Source organism: Phyllobates terribilis, unplaced genomic scaffold, assembly GCF_046119375.1.
Source record: "Phyllobates terribilis strain yellow unplaced genomic scaffold, ASM4611937v1 Scaffold_3__8_contigs__length_932513732, whole genome shotgun sequence".
Lineage (NCBI taxonomy): Eukaryota > Metazoa > Chordata > Amphibia > Anura > Dendrobatidae > Phyllobates > Phyllobates terribilis.
This window is the reverse complement of record NW_027362763.1, coordinates 756,446,033-756,466,021: the sequence shown is the minus strand read 5'-3', so window position 1 is coordinate 756,466,021 and position 19,989 is coordinate 756,446,033. Positions and strand designations below refer to the sequence as shown.

General features: G+C 48.1%; 1 protein-coding gene across 7 annotated transcripts in view; it reads right to left on the bottom strand.

The window, feature by feature from the left end:
* KIF16B (kinesin family member 16B) overlaps positions 1-19,989 on the bottom strand; it is a 454,357-nt gene that overhangs the window by 397,842 nt on the left and 36,526 nt on the right. For all 7 annotated transcript variants that reach the window (XM_073672199.1, XM_073672197.1, XM_073672201.1 and 4 more), the window contains exon 2: positions 3,534-3,603. In XM_073672199.1, coding sequence (XP_073528300.1) covers positions 3,534-3,603 — 70 coding nt within the window. The remainder of the gene's footprint in view (positions 1-3,533; positions 3,604-19,989) is intronic.

Here is a 19,989-nt window from a genome sequence, read left to right as displayed (position 1 = left end):
TTATTTCTACTCTTCTTGGTGGGTAAGCAGCGAAGTCGATTTTGACTCCTGTTTCCACTATCTCCAGTATCTTTCTGTCTGATGATATTAGCCGCCACTGTGGAAGGAAACTTGCATTCTGCCTCCTACTTTCCTGGCATCATTGTCTGTCTTGCCTTGAGTTTTGAATAATATTCTTCCCTCTTCCACCTTTGGGGTAAGACCAGCGACCAGATTTTCCTTTGCCTCTATAGTGAAACGATTGTTGTTGCTGAGATGGAAGAAATGGCCTCTTCCTAAAGTTTTTTGGAACTTTTGGCTCTGGTAAAGATTTTTTCTTGTGCGAAGCTTTTTCTAATAGCTCATCCAAGGCAGAACTAAACATATTCTCCTTTAAACGGGATGGAACAAAGCTTTGATTTTGACATTATCTCCGCTCCACATCTTCAGCCATAAAGCCCTCCTCGTGGAATTTGATAGTACTGCCGATCTTGCTGCAATTCTAACAGACTCAGCAGAGGCATCTGCTAAGAATCCTGTGGCTTTCTGCAGTAGGGGAAGAGATGCAAGAAGGTCCTCCCTAGGAGTACCTTTCTAGAGATGATCCTCTAATTGCTGTAACCAGAGGAACATGGATCGTGCTACACAAGTCGAGGCGATATTTGTCCTCAGGGAAGCCGCAGATGTTTCCCATGTCTTCCACAGACTGTCCATCTTCCTCTCCATTGGATCCTTTAGTTGGGAGGAATCTTCACATGGAAGGGTCGTCTTTTTCGCCACCCTTGCAACTTGAACATCTACTTTTGGAATCTCTGACCATGCTTTAATCATACTCTCATCTAGCGGGAATCTCTCTTTCATTTCTCCAGCAATATTTAACCTTTTTTCCGGAAACTCCCATTCATCCATGATGAGACTACGGATATTGTCGTGCACCGGGAACACTAGCTTTTTCTTCGACTTCAAGCCCCCAAACATCTCATCCTGGATTGTACGGGTTTTCTTCTCTTCCTCCACCTGCATAGTGTCCCTCACTTGCAATAACAACTCTTCCATATTTTCTGATGAAAAATAGTACTTTTTGTCCTCTTCACTTTCCTGATCTGCACTCAGGTCACCTTCTTCAAGCGCTTCCATAGAAATATTTTCCTCTGAGTCTGAAGTATCCCTGACTGGATATTTCCTCTTTTTAGCCAGGGGATGACCCTCAGGGGATGACCCTCAGCCCTCGCTTGCTGGAAGGACTGTGAGAAGGAAGCTAATGAGGACTGTATTTCCTGCCGGACCATTCCCCTAACTTCTTCCATAAGGGACGGCTGTTCCTCTTTCACAATATTCTCCATACATCTCTTATGGCCTGAGGCAAGCTTTTTTCTACAAATAGCACATTTGCGTATTGTAGTACTTTCACCCACTTACGGTGCAGGATCCTTGTCTCCATAGAATTAGAAGGGGAGATGTATTTAAACTTTTCGGATCCTGCTCAAGAGAGTGGAGAATAACCTATCCCAGGAGTACTTACTGGGGCTGGGTTCACGCCGGGCTCTGCAGATGCAGGTCTTGAGACAACACCTTTCATAGATACAGACATTTTCTGTCCTACCTTATCGGAGTCTTCTCATCTGGGCCTCATATAGAAGGAACTGAGATCCAGCGCTGACTCCCACCTATCAGGTGGAAGTTTTCCTCCATTTTAGGGAAAAACCGCGTACTTCCGGTGCGTCCAGAATAAGCGCCGGACCCTGCCACGAAGGACGGAGGTCAATCCACAGGCTGGGGAGCTACAGGAGGCCCCTAGCCCACCACCCACTCAGCTTTACCCGAGGCGCAGGAGAGTGAGGAGGTCCCGCTCCAGAGGGAACGGGAGCTAACAGGGGAGGAAGGCCAGAGGCGCTCGATCCCTGCAGCCCGGCTCAGGTATGTTACTAGGGCCCTGCTCGCCGGCCACAGCTACACTAGAAACCTCTTCATCCCATAGGGACAGGAAAACACTGGGGATAGTATAGGGGAGGGGCTATTTAACCTCTTGTGTTTTCTGTCCCTAATTAGGATGGGGAGGCAACCTCCAGGTGGTGCTGTCTTGGAGGAGATTGGAGAAATGATGTCATCATCCCCAAACATCCTTTCAATTGATGGGATAAGATCTGATCAGCTGTCATTTGCCTCGAAAAACCATGGGTGGAATCAAAATCCATTCGCAGCTGTTAAGTTAAATGCCGCTGTGTATCTCTGACAGCTACATTTAATAAGCATCGGGCAGAAACGTGTCACAAGACACACCCATTGGCGCCCCTGGCATGTGATAACAGAGCACTGATGGGTTGTCATGACAGCTGGGGATCTACAGAAGACACCCGTACTGGACATAGTAAATCTCCTATGAACACCAACACGTGGCCGGCATTCATAGGAGATTATGATTTATGCTACACATAGCAGGGTTGAAGCCCTGCTATATGTAGCACAGGTGATCGAATGATCGCAGATTCAAGTGTTCTAAAGGAACTACTGAAGCAAGTAAAGTTTAAAAAAAGTTTTCTTAAAAAAAATATTTAAAAAATGAAAACAGACAAAAGTTCAAATTACCCCCCTTTTGCCCTATTCAAAATAAAAAATACTTGCTTGGTATCGCTGCGTTCAGAAATGTCCGATCAAAATATGATCAGATCGGTAAACGGTGTAGCAAGAAAAAAAAAAAGCCAGAATTACGGTCTTTTGAAACATCATATCTACCCCAAAATGGTAACAATATAAAACGTCAGCACACAAAAAATAAGCCCTCACTTAGCCTCAGATCATGAAAAATGGAGACGCTATGGGTCCCACAAAATGTTTAGCTTTTTATTCTTTTTTTTTTTAGTATTTTTTCTTTTCTTACAATTTTTTTTTCCACACCATTTAAATAAAAAAATAACCTATACATGTTTGGTATTTGTGTACTCGTACTTACCTGGAGAATCATATTGCAGGTTAGTTTTAGCATTTACTGAACATACTAAGTTAAAAAAAAAAAAGCAAAAAACACAATTGTGGTATTGTACTTTTTTTTTGCAATTTTACCGCACTTGGAATTTTTTTCCCATTTTCCAGTACACTATGTGGTTCAATCAATGGTGTCATTATAAAGTACGACTTGTCTAGCAAAAAACAAGCTCTCATACGGCTATATTGACGGAAAAATAAAAAAAGTTATGGCTCTGGGAACAAGGGGAGCAAAAATGGAAAAATTGCAATGTGTTGAAGAGGTTAAGCTATTAGTAGAAACTGCGGTTTTTTAACCTCTTTAATACAGATCTCTAGCCCCACTTCATCATGTATATACACTATAACTATCTACAGCTGTTCTCTGGCAAAAAAGTAAAACAGAAAACCCAAACGATATTATTATGCTGAAGGCCGTTGTATGCACTTATTAATTCCACCTATCCTGGACGTCATCATAATAAAAAAGGCATAGAGCCATATTACAGAATATTAACTTTTCGGTAAATGAAACCTCTGGGTATCGCTAAAACTGCCACATTCATCAAGAATAAACATTGCATCACACTCGCCTTTATATTGGTAATCGTTGTTTTCTTGCCTTCCATTTCAATAATAAATTTAGCCTCCAGATCCTTCTCCCTAAAGAACACATAAAAGAACGTGTTAAGAGCGATAGCATAGTTTTCTTTGGAAATGTTTGAATATAAAATCTCGAGGCTCAGCCATACAAGTATAACAAACAAAGTACATCTAATAATTGTACATTACGCGATATATACACAAAGGCTGCAAAACTAGTAAATGCGGCATACAGAGATGATGGGATTCTTATGTGCAGCGACTTCCCCAAGGTAAGTAAAGCTACCCGAGATATAGCCAAAAAGTAATAGCAGTAACAATGGGATGCATTCAATGGAAACTCCGCCTTTATCTAATAAGGAATGAAAATGTACTCAAACCAATGTAACTTTTCTTACAGATGCAAATTCGTAGATTTTTTTTTTTTTGTGCACACAAAATTATAGAAAAAAGAAAGTATCTCCATAGTTACTGACTTAAAAGGATTGTCCAGTTTCTGGGGGAAAAAACAAACAAAAAAAAAAAACAACATCTATGTCTGTTGAAATACAAGTCACTATTAGAACCATTTTAAGCAGAGAAAAACAGGCACAAAAACTATTACGAGTCGGGACCAAGTTTCAAATGTTATTTATTTATTAAGAAAAATTAGGATTAAAATTAGACATGTATCTATAAACACAAATACATAATTTCAAACCATTTCTTTATTTATAAATGCACAGTATAAGGTTGTGTGCCCACGATGCGTTTAAGCGTTTCCTTAATGGCAATTCCGCTGCAGAAACGCTTAAACGCTTGGTAGAAGGCCTGCCATGTTCCCCAATGATAATCCGCATGTGCTGTGCGCATGCTGCGGAAATTTCCGCTGCGGATTATCATTGCGGAAAAAAACGCAGCACTACCAATTATTTTGCGGAAGCGCTGCGTTTTCGCCGCCATTGACTTGTATTGGAACGCATGTAATCCGCATCACTACATCTGTACATGCAGAATCCATGCGTTTCAATGTGCAGATGGTACTCGGGTCTGGAGGAGAGGAGACTCTCCTCCGGACCCTGGTACCATAGAACCTGTAAAAAAAAAGAAAAGAAAAGAAAAAATAAATATATACTTACCTTCTGATGGCCCTCGGTGTCTTTGTCTTGGCTTGCCAGCAGCTCGCGGTAGACTAAAGGACCTGCGCGGACGTCTTTCTCGCTTGGGAAGCGCTTGTCAACCCGCATGCGGAAATGCATGTGAAGAACGATTCACATCCACTTGTCCCTGGCAGGAAAACGCATGTACAATCCGCATGTACAATCCGCAAGATTTCTGCCAGGGAGATGCAGAAACGCTCAGGAAAAAATCTGGAGCATTTCTGCATCGTGGGTGTGGCACCCCAGGGGTCTGGTTGCCACGGTAATAGAGATATTATGTCTGAGAGCAAGTGGGAGGTTTCTCTGGTCAGGAGCCCTAAGCATGCAACACTGCCCGCCCAGACCTGGGAGGGGAGGAATCTGCCCTTATAAACTGGGTCTGGGTCGGGATTAGAGTGAAGACAGAGACAGAGCCTGCAGAACAAGCAGAGGAGTCAGAGCCTGGAGAGGGAAAGTGAGATCAGGAGCTCTGTAGGAGCAGCAGCTGAAGGCCAGGGGCTGTGAGCAGAGATATAGCTCGCCCTGGCTGAAGTTACTAAAACCGGACACAGGAGTCTGAGGCTGTGGGGACTGATATATACCCAGCAGCAGAAACCAACCGGCAGGGGATTCCAGGTCCTCTGGCCATAGAAGCCCGGAGGCTCAGTCACAAAGAAGGGACCAGCGCCGCCATCCAGGAGCGGAGGCTAACAGAAGGCCCCAAGTCACCAGCCATACGGGTGAGCACCACACGGTATACTCAGGGACGTGGGCTACTTGTAACCGCTTACAGCAAGGTAGCCAGGAAGAGTGCAGATAAACGGGGAGGCCTACAACTCCACCTGGCCAGGGGAACTCCTGCTTGCTCGCAGACTGACCAGGCCCCTTATACTAGCCAGTACTCCCGGGAGGGTCTGCCTTGTACCATCAGTAAAGACCCAGAACTGCACCTCAAGTCTCTGTGATTCCTTGCCGCACCAGCACCATTAGCACTGGGACCCTCACACCATCACTCCCATCATCTCTCACATTAGCTGCCCTGAGGCAATATTTCTCCCGTGGGGAGTTATCCCATACTCGGCTGCGCAAACAACATCAGCCTCAGCGGTTGGCAGCGCAGCGGCGGTCCCCACTGACCGCAATCCACGCGTGGCGTAGTCGGACATTTGCTATACATTAAGACTGCCACTGGTTTGACCACCCTGGGCACGGACCGGGTCACCGCCACATGGAGACTACAACCCCCCAGCATCCCACCAGCGATCCGGGTATCCCCCTGCACAGCACAGGCCCAGGGGGCGCGTCAACTTTGGCGTAGTCGGCAGGATTTCGTGCCCGCAACCACCGGGTACTGCGTGCCTAAAAAAGACTTTTGAACTTACCTGTGGTGAAGTTTCCCGCCGTCCGGAGCCGATTCCCGCCATCAGACGCCATCTTGGACCGTTTCCCGCCGTCTTCTGCCTTCTTCCCGCCATCCGCAGTTGCTTCCCACCTTCGGACGCCATCTTCGGGACGCCGAGCAGGAAGAAGAGGGGCGTGGACGCCGAAAGCGCGCGAGATCCGAAGCTCCGCCCCATGCACCGACGCTGCGCAAGGTCCTGGAAGGGAGGAAGAGCGACGCTGACATCATCGGAGCGCGACGCCAGGTCCTCAACCCCGACGATCGACTGCGGAGCCGCGGCCTACGGAAGAAGAGCATCGCAAGGTAGGCCACGGTCCACTAGGGGGAAAGGAGGATGTCGGACACCGAGGGGAGCTCCACTGCCACAGCCACCGCCAGCGCAACCGCTGCAGCAGTCATGCCATTCACCATGCCCTATATCCCGGGGGCAACCTGGCAGCCCCAGTACTCAGGGGAGTCACATACCCTAAATGACTTTAGAGAAAGACTGGATAGCCTCTTCCAGGTGTACCCCCTCACAGAAGAGCAAAAAGTGAGCATCCTGGTGGCCCAATTAATCGGGGCAGCCCAAAGGGAGGTAAAGTCCTGGCCACCTGGGAGGAAGAGGACTGTCAGAGAGATACTAGCCCGGCTGAAAGACACATTTGACACCCGCACCTCAGCCGAAATAAAGCTCCGATTTTACGGGTGCAAACAGCGGGCACATGAAAGTATAAGGGACTATGCTTTAAACCTACAAGAGGCCCTGAGAGCCATTAAGCAGGCAGACCCTGACAGCGTGGGAAATGAAGATAAGCTGTTGACTGAACAATTTATTGAGGTCTACTGTGCAATGCCCACCGAACCCAGTTGCGTGCAATGGCCTTACAGGACCCTGACCTGGACTTTGCACAGTTCAAGGACAGAGCCATCCGGGTGCTCCGAGAACCGGCACCAGGTGGCGCTGTGACCCACAGGCGCCCTGCTATCACTTACCACCAGGAGACGGCGCCCTTGTCTGCAGGGCCTGTGGGAGCTGATGCGCAGGCTTTAAACAGTGACAAGGCTACAGACCTGCACCATCAGGTCCAAGAGCTGACTAAGAGCGTTGCCGCGCTAACCAGAACTGTGCAGTCTTTACAGGTCTCTTCTCCAGGAAAGATCCAGCTGGCATCCGGACCGGAGGACGTCCCGTGGCGCCGACTGAGGAGGACCCCACCGGCCAGAGGAAGACCCAGCAACAGATACAACGAGGACGGACGACCCATCTGCCGCCGCTGCAATCAACCCGGACATATGGCAAGGTACTGTCATTTAAACGGGCACAACCTGGGGTAGAGGGCCAACCCCCAGGCATAAGATCATCAGGCCCATCAAACTGGCGTGATAAATACGTAGGGGGACGTCCAATCTTGCCTGTGGTACTGGATGGCATTCCTATGAGTGCCCTACTAGACATTGGGTCACAGGTCACCACCATCCCGTACGTGCTCTTTAAGCAGTACTGGAATGACTCGGACATAACCCGCTACCCAGATGACGACCTGAGTATCATCGCCAGCAATGGTCAGCCCGTGCCGCAGGTGGGATTCAAAGAGGTGACCATTAAGATCGGTAAAGTCGAACTGGCGGCACAAGGACTGATTATAGTGGACATAGACCATTATGAGAGTCACCCTAGAATAACCTTGGGAACTAATGTGATTGAAAATTGTCTTGCAGAGGTGATTCTCATTTTACAGCAGGTTGCCAAGAACGCCAGTTCCGGCCAGCAGCGTGTGCTCCTAAAAGAGATCCGGGCACTGATGAAGCGGCAACAGGTGGAACTATCTGGTGGTGAGATAGGTAGCGTGAGAATGTGTGACCCGTTCCCTATTGCCATGCCCCCGAAAAGTGAGATGATGATTTGGTGCCGGGTAGCTATTGGTCTAAGAGGTAGAGACTACCAAGCAATGGTAGAACCCGTCTACTCAGACAGTAGGCCCACCATTTTGACAGCACGGGGGGTGGTCGATGTACGCCATGGGAGGGTGCCCGTTCGCATCATAAATATCGGGGAGAGAGAAGTGTACCTGCCCCGGTATGCCACGCTAGCCAAATTGTTCACCATAAACCAGAATTCTGTACAGGCCGTGGAACCCTTGCCTCCATCTCAACCAGAGGAAGGTAACGGCTCTAAGAAACCAATGGAGGACTGGTGTCAGCAACTGCATTTGGGTACTGACTCCACTCCCTCACACCAGAAACAGGGAGTCTATCGGGTGGTTCGAGAGTACGAGAGAGTGTTTAGTAAACACCCTCTAGACTTCGGGCGAGTAAAGGGGGTAGAACACCACATCCCCACGGGAGACCATCCTCCCATAAAGGAGAGATACCGACCCGTACCCCCACACTACCAACACGCCAAGGGGATGCTTAGAGACATGAAGGAGGCTGGGGTAATCAGGGACAGCTGTAGCCCCTGGGCAGCTCCACTAGTCTTAGTGAAAAAGAAAGACAACACCATGAGAATGTGTGTAGACTACAGGAAGGTCAACCGTATCACACACAAAGATGCATACCCGTTACAAAGGATAGAAGAGTCCTTAGCTGCATTAAAATCTGCTAACTTCTTCTCTACTTTGGATCTCACTAGCGGGTACTGACAGGTTCCTGTAGCAGAGGCGGACCGGGAGAAGACCGCATTCACCACCCCGAATTTAACTGTATGCCGTTCGGGCTCTGCAACGCACCAGGAACCTTCCAACGGTTGATGGAATGCTGTCTGGGACACCGGAACTTCGAGACGGTCCTGTTATATCTGGACGATGTCATCGTCTATTCCAAGACCTACGAGGACCACCTGAAACACCTGGCAGAAGTGTTCGAAGCTCTGGCAAACTACGGCCTAAAGGTGAAACCCTCCAAGTGTCACCTCCTGAAACCAAAGGTGCAATACCTGGGACACGTGGTGAGTGCTGACGGAGTGGCTCCCGACCCTGATAAGATCACCGTGATTAAGGACTGGCCAAGACCCTCCAGCATAAAGGAAGTGCGGCAGTTCCTCGGGTTGGTAAGCTACTACCGAAGATTCATTCCCGGTTTCACCAAAATGGCAGCCCCTATGCAGGACCTCCTGATAGGTCAATCTCGGAAAGCCAAAAACCAGAAGCCGCCCTTTAGGTGGGAAAAGCTGGAAGAGGAGTCCTTCTGCCAGCTGAAGATGGCCCTCACGGGGGATGAAATCCTGGCATATCCAGACTACAGCCAGCCCTTTATCCTCCACACGGACGCAAGCAACATCGGGCTAGGAGCCGTACTGTCCCAGATCCAGCAAGGGAAAGAACGGGTAATCGCTTACGCCAGCCGAAAGCTACGGCCCACGGAGAGGAACCCTGAGAATTATAGCTCATTCAAGCTGGAGTTCCTGGCAGTAGTGTGGGCAGTGACCGAACGTTTCAAGCATTACCTTGCCTCCTCCAAATTCACCGTGTACACGGATAACAACCCGTTGACACACCTGGACACTGCAAGGCTCGGTGCCCTGGAACAGAGATGGATGGCCCGCCTGTCCAACTTTGAATTCACCATCAAATACCGGGCAGGACGCTCAAATGCCAACGCGGATGCCCTGTCTAGAATGCCGAACTTACCGGACGTAGGGGAAGATCCAGAAGATCTGGAAGAAGTTGAGCTCCCTGCGTTCCACCGTCATGGGATTACCCTGTATTCCCACCGTGTGAAGGACAGGCGCTCCGTGACGTTCAATCCCTTGCCCCACTACAACTGGGCGGAGACGCAAGACAGTGATCCCGCAGTCCATTTGGTGAAGGAAATGCTGACCCAGGCCGATGCCCGTCTTGACCCAGATGCTCCGGAGGAGACCAAGCAACTGTGGAAGGAGAAAAGTAAGCTGTTCCTCTACAGGGAGAAGCTGTGCCGGAGAATGGTTAACTCTCGAACACATGAGTTGACCTGGCAGGTAGTGGTCCCAGGACGAGACGCGGCTATGGTTCTGGAGGCATACCACAACGGAGCAGGGCATTTCGGATGGAAGAAGCTGGAGTTCTTGTTGCGTGAACGGTTCTACTGGGTAGGCATGAGAGGAGCCATCGAGAGGTGGTGCAGAGACTGTGGCCCGTGCCACCTGAGAAGAAAAGACAGAGCCAGCCAGAAGACTCCCCTGCAGCCCATCATCACCAGACAGCCACTGGAACTGGTAGCCCTGGACCATGTGAAACTGGCTCCAAGCAGATCTGGGTATGTCTACGCCCTCACAATCGTAGATCATTACTCCCGGTTCCTGGTGGTGGTCCCGGTCAAGGACTTAACGGCTCAAACAGCAGCTAGAGCCTTCCAGCAGCACTTCTGCCGTCCACACGGGTACCCGGACCAAGTGTTGACAGACCAAGGACCAGCCTTCGAAGCGGAGGTCTTCCAGGAGTTCTGCAACCTGTATGGCTGCAAGATAAGAACAACGCCCTATCACCCTCAAACCAATGGACTCTGCGAGAAGATGAACCAGGTGGTGATAGATCTGCTAAAAACGTTGCCCCTGGAAGAACGCAGTCTGTGGCCTGAGAAACTGCCCGATCTGGTGGACCTGTATAACCACATCCCTGTAGGTTCCACCAACTGTACTCCGGCTTACCTAATGAGAGCAAGACCTGGTAAGCTGCCTATTGACCTGGATATGGGAGTCCTGACCCCTGAGGACACCTTGCCAGAGGCAGACTGGGATACAGAACGGCAGCAGCAGTATCGGAAAGTACAGGAGAGCGTCGAGCGAAGTCTGTCTCAAGCTAGAGAAAGGCAACAGAAGGCTTATAACCAGTATGCTCCCGCTGTTCCCCTGGTACCTGGAGAGCAGGTCTTGAAGAGGAAGAGGCGGCTCCACAAGTTGGACGACCAGTGGGAGAAGGACCCGTACACCGTACTGCCATCAAGCCATGAGAACCCAAAAATCTGCGTAATCAGTAAGGATGGAGGAAAAACCACAGCCATTGTCTCCAGAGACCACTTGAAGAAGTGTCCCGAGCAGCTGCAAAGCCCTGAAGAAGATCAAGGAAACCCTCAACCCGCAGAGGAAAGGGAAGAAATGATCAGTACAGTACTCGGAGACTTCCCCCGGTCTTGGACACAAGTAAACGGCGCTGTCGTGGTACCCGTCCTCACCTTTCTCCAGCCAGCCCCGCAAGTGCCTACAGAGGAACCGGTAGAGCTAGAAGAGCAGCCGGCCCAAGAGGCAGAAGAGTCCACACCAGCAGTACAGGAGGATCAACCCTCTGCTAGTAGTGAGCCTGCCGTGCCCCTAGTGAGCCAAAGAGTGCGCAGACAGCTGCCCAGCTTACCCATAACACCTCCTACACCCTGTAGTGCAGAACCAGTTAGTGAGCTCGGTAGGTCCACTGGAGTCACTAGAGGTCAGATGCCCGCTCGCTGGAGAATCTAAACTAATGCACTGTGAATTTATCTGTTAACTGTTTATGGTTTATGTTTGTTGCCTGTTATTAATTATGTTTCTCAGTTACCCTGCAGATTTTTATGGACTAACAGGTTATGGACGCTGGATAACCGGAACAGTTTAGTAGATCGTTGCACCTTGGTGCCTCTTGCGAAGACGGCCGCGGAAGAGAAAACCTGTCTGGCGTGGCCTCCTTGCGGCCCAAAGTAGTTAGTCTACCCTTGCAGCCACGCCCAAGGACAACGCAAGGGGTTTGCTTTGGACAGGTCCCCTACTTCGCTTAAAGCTTCACCTTGGGTGATATGGACACCCGGTTGCGGACACGCCGTGACCTTTAAAGAACTAAAGCTTCTTGTAAATATGTTATCGTATTATTGTTTACACCCTGTTATTATGTTTTAAAAATGTGTTTAGTCCCGGAGTACTAAAATTTACTCTAGGGGAATGTGGCACCCCAGGGTTCTGGTTGCCACGGTAATAGAGATATTATGTCTGAGAGCAAGTGGGAGGTTTCTCTGGTCAGGAGCCCTAAGCATGCAACACTGCCCGCCCAGACCTGGGAGGGGAGGAATCAGCCCTTATAAACTGGGTCTGGGGCGGGATTAGAGTGAAGACAGAGACAGAGCCTGCAGAACAAGCAGAGCAGTCAGAGCCTGGAGAGGGAAAGTGAGATCAGGAGCTCTGTAGGAGCAGCAGCTGAAGGCCAGGGGCTGTGAGCAGAGATATAGCTCGCCCTGGCTGAAGTTACTAAAACCGGACACAGGAGTCCGAGGCTGTGGGGACTGATATATACCCAGCAGCAGAAACCAACCGACAGGGGATTCCAGGTCCTCTGGCCATAGAAGCCCGGAGGCTCAGTCACAAAGAAGGGACCAGCGCTGCCATCCAGGAGCGGAGGCTAACAGAAGGCCCCAAGTCATCAGCCATACGGGTGAGCACCACACGGTATACTCAGGGACGTGGGCTACTTGTAACCGCTTACAGCAAGGTAGCCAGGAAGAGTGCAGATAAACGGGGAGGCCTACAACTCCACCTGGCCAGGGGAACTCCTGCTTGCTCGCAGACTGACCAGGCCCCTTATACTAGCCAGTACTCCCTGGAGGGTCTGCCTTGTACCATCAGTAAAGACCCAGAACTGCACCTCACGTCTCTGTGATTCCTTGCCGCACCAGCACCATTAGCACTGGGACCCTCACACCATCACTCCCATCATCTCTCACATTAGCTGCCCTGAGGCAATACTTCTCCCGTGGGGAGTTATCCCATACTCGGCTGCGCAAACAACATCAGCCTCAGCGGTCGGTAGCGCAGCGGCGGTCCCCACTGACCGCAATCCACGGGTGGCGTAGTCGGACATTTGCTATACATTAAGACTGCCACTGGTTTGACCACCCTGGGCACGGACCGGGTCACCGCCACACGGAGACTACAACCCCCCAGCATCCCACCAGCGATCCGGCTCCGGGTATCCCCCTGCACAGCACAGGCCCAGGGGGCGCGTCATGGGCACATAGCCTAATATTTGAAACACTTAGACCCAACTCATCATACTTTTTGTGCCGATTTTTTTTGTACTAAAAATTGTTCTAATAGTGATTTTTGTATTTCAACCTCACTAATTAACTTTCGCTATATATATTTATAACCAGAGATGTGTCCTTCTGTCCGAAGCCTCGATAGACTGAGCATGCTCAGTGTGGCGCCATGACGACAATATGTCCAGGACAAGAGACAAATTTGTGAGTGAGTACACACGCCCCCCCGTATTATCAGTACATTATATAAACAGAAGTCAGCATAAGCGAGTACACCCCCCTGTATTCTCAGTACGTTATACATACAGCACTCAGCCTGAGTTCACCCCCCTGTATTCTCAGTACATTATATAAACAGCGCCCAGCGTAAGCGAGTACACCCCCCTGTATTCTCAGTACATTATATATACAACGCTCAGCATAAGTGAGTACATCCTCCTGTATTCTCAGTACACTATATATACAGCGCTCAGCATAAGTGAGTACACCCCCCTGTATCCTCAGTACATTATATATACAGCGCTCAGCATAAGTGAGTACACCCCCCTGTATTCTCAGTACTTTATATATACAGCGCTCAGCGTAAGTGAGTACACCCCCCTGTATTCTCAGTACATTATATATACAGGGCTCAGCATAAGTGAGTACACCCCCCTGTATCCTCAGTACGTTATATATACAGCGCTCAGCATAAGTGAGTACACCCCCCTGTATTCTCAGTACGTTATACATACAGCGCTCAGCATAAGCGAGTACACCCCCCTGTATTCTCAGTACGTTATACATACAGCACTCAGCCTGAGTACACCCCCCTGTATTATCAGTATGTTATACATACAGCGCTCAGCATAAGCGAGTATGTGGCACCCCAGGGGTCTGGTTTCCACAGTAACAGCAATGTTATGTCTGAGAGCAGGTGGGAGGTCTCTTGGTCAGGAATCCTATGCATGCCACACCTCCTGCCCAGTCCTGGGGGGGGGGGGGGGGGGAAGAACTTCCCCTATATAAACCTGGGGCTGAGGCAGGGTTAGAGAGTTCAGAGGGAGAGTTCAGCCAGGAGGGCTGACAGGGAGCTGTGGCTCCGGCTGGGCCCAGCTCCTGGGCCATGCCAGAAGTAGAGACAGAGAAGAGAAGCAGCTATGGGAAGAAACAACAGGAGCTCTGTGGGAGCAGTGTTACAAGGAGTCAGGGGCTGGCAGCTGCAGAGCTCGCCCTGACTGAGAAGATTTCTTACCGGACCCGGAGTCCGAGGCTGTGGGGACTAACTCCTACCCAGCAGCAGAATCCGTCAGGCAGGGGATTTCAGGTCCTCTGGCCAAGAAACCCGAAGGCACGGTCACACGCATGGGACCAGCACCGCCGTCGTGGAGCGGAAGCTACTAGAAGGCCCCGAGTCACCGGCCATACGGGTGAGCACCACACGGTACACTCAGGGACGTGGGCTACTTATACCCGCCTCTAGCAAGGTAGCCAGAAGAGTACAGTTAGTTTGGGAGGCCTAAACTCCGCCTGGCCAGGGGAGATCCCATCTGCTCAAGGACTGACCAGGCCCCAATCGCTAGCCAGTACTCCGGGAGGGTCTATCTTTATCACCAGTAAAGACCCTGAACTACACCGTACCGTCTCCGAGTGGTTCCTGCTACCCCCATCATCCACGTCGGCTGCCCTGAGGCCATACCCCTCCCGTTGGGGGTGATACTATCACGCTGCACAATCCTACCACCGGCCTCAGCGGTCTGCCCTGCAGCGGCAGCTCCTTCGCTGCATTCAACGGGTGGCGTAGTCGTACAACATCTACCACTAATACAGCGCCACTTAGTCTGACTCCCTGGGCACGGACCGGGTCACCGCCACGAGACTACAACCCTCAACAGATCCGGCTCCGGGTAAGCTCCCGCGTGCGCAACGCTGCGCGACACAGGCCCAGGGGTGCGTCAAGTACACCCCCCTGTATTCTCAGTACGTTATACATACAGCACTCAGCCTGAGTACACCCCCCTGTATTCTCAGTACATTATATAAACAGCGCTCAGCGTAAGCGAGTACACCCCCCTGTATTCTCAGTACATTATATATACAACGCTCAGCATAAGTGAGTACATCCTCCTGTATTCTCAGTACACTATATATACAGCGCTCAGCATAAGTGAGTACACCCCCCTGTATCCTCAGTACATTATATATACAGCGCTCAGCATAAGTGAGTACACCCCCCTGTATTCTCAGTATGTTATACATACAGCGCTCAGCGTAAGCGAGTACACCCCCCTGTATTCTCAGTACATTATATATACAGGGCTCAGCATAAGTGAGTACACCCCCCTGTATCCTCAGTACGTTATATATACAGCGCTCAGCATAAGTGAGTACACCCCCCTGTATTCTCAGTATGTTATACATACAGCGCTCAGCATAAGTGAGTACACCCCCCTGTATTCTCAGTACATTATATATACAGGGCTCAGCATAAGTGAGTACACCCCCCTGTATCCTCAGTACATTATATATACAGCGCTCAGCATAAGTGAGTACACCTCCTGTATTCTCAGTACGTTATACATACAGCACTCAGCCTGAGTACACCTCCTGTATTCTCAGTACGTTATTATATATATATATATTTTATATATAAATTGGGTACAGTAGTTCAATGCAGTTTGTGGGGAATATTTTGTTCATAAGAGTTTAGGAAAGTTATGAAATGTCCTATAAACGTCTGTCCTATTCCTGATCTAAGGGTCTAGACTTTTAGCTGAGATTAATCTGTGCTACAGTAAATTTATCACTTAAACATGAGCCATGAATGAGGGAGTCAGAGTCATGGAAATTGAGGAGTCGGAGTCTGAGGTTTGGCTTACAGACTCCACAGCCCTGATACATACAGCGCTCAGCATAAGTGAGTACACCCCCCTGTATTCTCAGTACATTATATATACAGCGCTCAGCATAAGTGAGTACACCCCCCTGTATTCTCAGTACACTATATATACAGCGCTCAGCATAAGTGAGTACACCCCCCTGTATCCTCAGTACATTATATATACAGCGCTCAGCATAAGTGAGTACACCCCCCTGTATTCTCAGTACTTTATATATACAGCGCTCAGCGTAAGTGAGTACACCCCCCTGTATTCTCAGTACATTATATATACAGGGCTCAGCATAAGTGAGTACACCCCCCTGTATCCTCAGTACGTTATATATACAGCGCTCAGCATAAGTGAGTACACCCCCCCTGTATTCTCAGTATGTTATACATACAGCGCTCAGCATAAGTGAGTACACCCCCCTGTATTCTCAGTACATTATATATACAGGGCTCAGCATAAGTGAGTACACCCCCCTGTATCCTCAGTACATTATATATACAGCGCTCAGCATAAGTGAGTACACCTCCTGTATTCTCAGTACGTTATACATACAGCACTCAGCCTGAGTACACCTCCTGTATTCTCAGTACGTTATTATATATATATATATATATATATATATATATATATATATATATATATATATATATATATATATATATATATATTTTATATATAAATTGGGTACAGTAGTTCAATGCAGTTTGTGGGGAATATTTTGTTCATAAGAGTTTAGGAAAGTTATGAAATGTCCTATAAACGTCTGTCCTATTCCTGATCTAAGGGTCTAGACTTTTAGCTGAGATTAATCTGTGCTACAGTAAATTTATCACTTAAACATGAGCCATGAATGAGGGAGTCGGAGTCATGGAAATTGAGGAGTCGGAGTCTGAGGTTTGGCTTACAGACTCCACAGCCCTGATACATACAGCGCTCAGCATAAGTGAGTACACCCCCCTGTATTCTCAGTACATTATATATACAGCGCTCAGCATAAGTGAGTACACCCCCCTGTATTCTCAGTACGTTATACATACAGCGCTCAGCATAAGTGAGTACACCGCCCTGTATTCTCAGTATGGTGTATAGACAGAACTCAGCGTAAGAGAGTACACCCCCCTGTATTCTCATTACATCTTATATTTGCTGGACACATCCTTCTGTGGGTGTGTGCGTGTGTATATACATTTTTTTGCTTTATTTTTTGAAAAAAGGTTTTTCTCATGTACGGTATATATATTAGCCTTAATCAGTACAAAAACTCATGTTCTATTTTATTTTTGCACAGTTGAAGGCTTTAAAAAAAACAAAAAACACCATCTTAGAATGTGCACAAAATACATCAAACCTGTGTGTGCCACTTTGAAGAATTTGAGAGAAAAAAAAACAGCAAATAATAATAATAAAATGATAGCAATTAAAAAGTAAGTCATCCAGGCTTCTTTCATCTGTATTGCATTTTCTCATGGCTCCTCCTGTTAGGTTTAAAGGCTACATGTCACATTGTTATAAAAGCAAGAGGAATGAAAAACATTCATATACTCTTTTGTAGAAAATGATTCAGTATAAGGGCTCATGCAGATGTCGGTTGAAATTGGTCCGAGCACGGACTGACCATGTCCTGCTCAGGTTGGGAGCGTCAACCTCCTAGAAATATATGAAGCCTTCACGCTTGGGTCGGGAGACCTGTTGTTGGTCTGTGCATTGCGATCAGAATTAGAATCGAGATCCCTGGATGTCTTCATGACGGATAACATGTATGCTATTTACTGAAATCCCTTCTCATTCTGGGCTTAAGAATCCAGTGGGCGGTCCTAATCAGTGATTGGCAGCCATCTGTATATTTATACCGGGAAGGTTATAGCAATGAAGAACTGCTCAAAGGTTCATAATCTAACCACAGCATAACAACAATGTAAACTGGAGTTGTAATTCACATTTGGACTGGTGGTTCATACAGACACAGGCTTGGACTGGCCCATTGGGGAACAGGAGAATCCCCCGGAGGGCCCCTCTGAAGGAGTCATTCCTTTAACAAACTACCTAGTGTATTATAAAGAAGCATAGGTAAATTTGTGACTGAAGGTAATGATAAATTTACATGAACAGTAGGTCCCCAGAGTCAATGTTACTAGTGGGCCCTAGGCTCAACAGTCTGACACTATACATACATACTTGTCAGTCTCACATAAAATTATAAAAGTTTACAAAAAAAAACATCTGACTCCGTTATACTGCATCAACCTCATAAAACATCTGAGTGATTATTTACAGCTATAGGAGAATATGTCTGATAAGGACTAATAGCCCTTATTTACACAAATGATAAAAAATAATAATAAACACTTCAGATCAATTGACCAGATAATTCTATAGTACATGAAAGCTGCACTTTAAAAGCAAAAATTAAGAGCTTGCAATTTACCCTGTTTTCTTCAAAATCATTGTTGCATTTAAGTCTCTGCTGCACACTGCGCATAAACTGCTGCAACCTAGACAGCGAGAAACTCTTCTTCAAGGCTCCCATGCTGAATATGAGGGATACATTTTATATCTGCAGAATTTTCCTTGTGATCCTGTATTACAATTTCTTGTAGAAACCCTACAGAAAACATGGGATAATCTCCCAGTGATCTGTATTATCTTCAGCCAGATGAATTTCCAACTATCTTGGTGATATTTTGTACCACTGCAGGCAGAAGAGAAAGGTTGCTGCTGCAGTCAGTTGTCTTACAGCCACACACAAGGAAGTAAGGTGGAAGAAGGGGGACATGGCTGAACTCCTTAGACATTGAGTATATATTTTTTCAACTGTAATTGTAAGGGTATGTGCCCACTATCAGGCTATTGCAGCGCTTTGAATGCAGCGTATTTTCACTGTGTCCAAAGAGCTGCGTCCGATCCCGCAGGTAAATCCACATTTGTTCATTGAACTTGCACCCTATCCATTCTACAGCTGAAATTTCGGTCGCACAGACTAGCGTCTGCGCAACAGAAATTGACATGCTGCGGCTCATAAAGCCGCACCGCCGGTGAGTTTATGTGGAGCCTAATAGAAGCACCGTGGGCATAGGATTTCTATAAACCCTAATCCCAGCGCTATTTCATGCTGGCATAGTATTGAGATGCATAAACTTGGAGAAAGATTCACACACACACATTTTGTTACATTACAAACTGTGTTTATGTTTTTAAATATTGTTGTAATCCAATTTGTGTGATGCATCAGCACTAAATAGTCCAAGCTGGTGAAGTGAGAAAAATATAGGCAAATTTATGGAATCAAATAACTAAAAATTGGCATGAGCATATGTATTCACCCCTTTAGCGATGAAGCCCCCCCCTCCCCCCTAAAAATTTCTGGTGCAAGCAATTACCTACATAAAAGTCACATGCTTAGTGAAAGGAAGTCCACCTGTGTGCAATATCAGGGTCACATGTCTGTCAGTATATACAATTTACCTTTTCTGAAAGGCCACAGAAGCTGCAACACCATTAAAAGGGGTTGTCCACTACTTTATATGATCCCCCAATGTATTCCCCCCAGGGCCCATAAGTGTTTCTCTAAATACCTTGAGGTGCCTTTTATGCCTGCGAGCGACACCATCACTGGCCGCTCACAGGCATCACGTCACTCCCGGCTGCAGCCGGCTCGGACATAAGCTGATGTCATGTCAAGTTCCGGGTGCAGCAGGGGGTACTCACTTCTGCTTTCCACGGTGGATGCTAGGCTGTGGGTGGGGTTACCCAGCACATCACACCCAGCACCCACCGCGCGCTCTCCCTCTCCTCATTCACTGGGAAAGCACGCGGTGGATACTGGGTATGACGCACAGGGTAACCCCGCCCACAGCCCAGCATCCACCGCGGGGAGCGCGTTACTGATGTCACGCCTCACTTTACGTGACATCAGTGACGGGTCACGTGATACCTCTGAGCAGCCAGCGATAGCGCTGCTCAGAAGCAGAAAAGGCACCGCAAGGTATTTACAAAAACAGTTCTGGGCCCCGGGGAGATACATTGGAGGGTTCATATAAAGTAGTAGGCAACTTCTTTAAGCAAGAGGCACCACTAACCAAACACCACCATGAAGACCAAG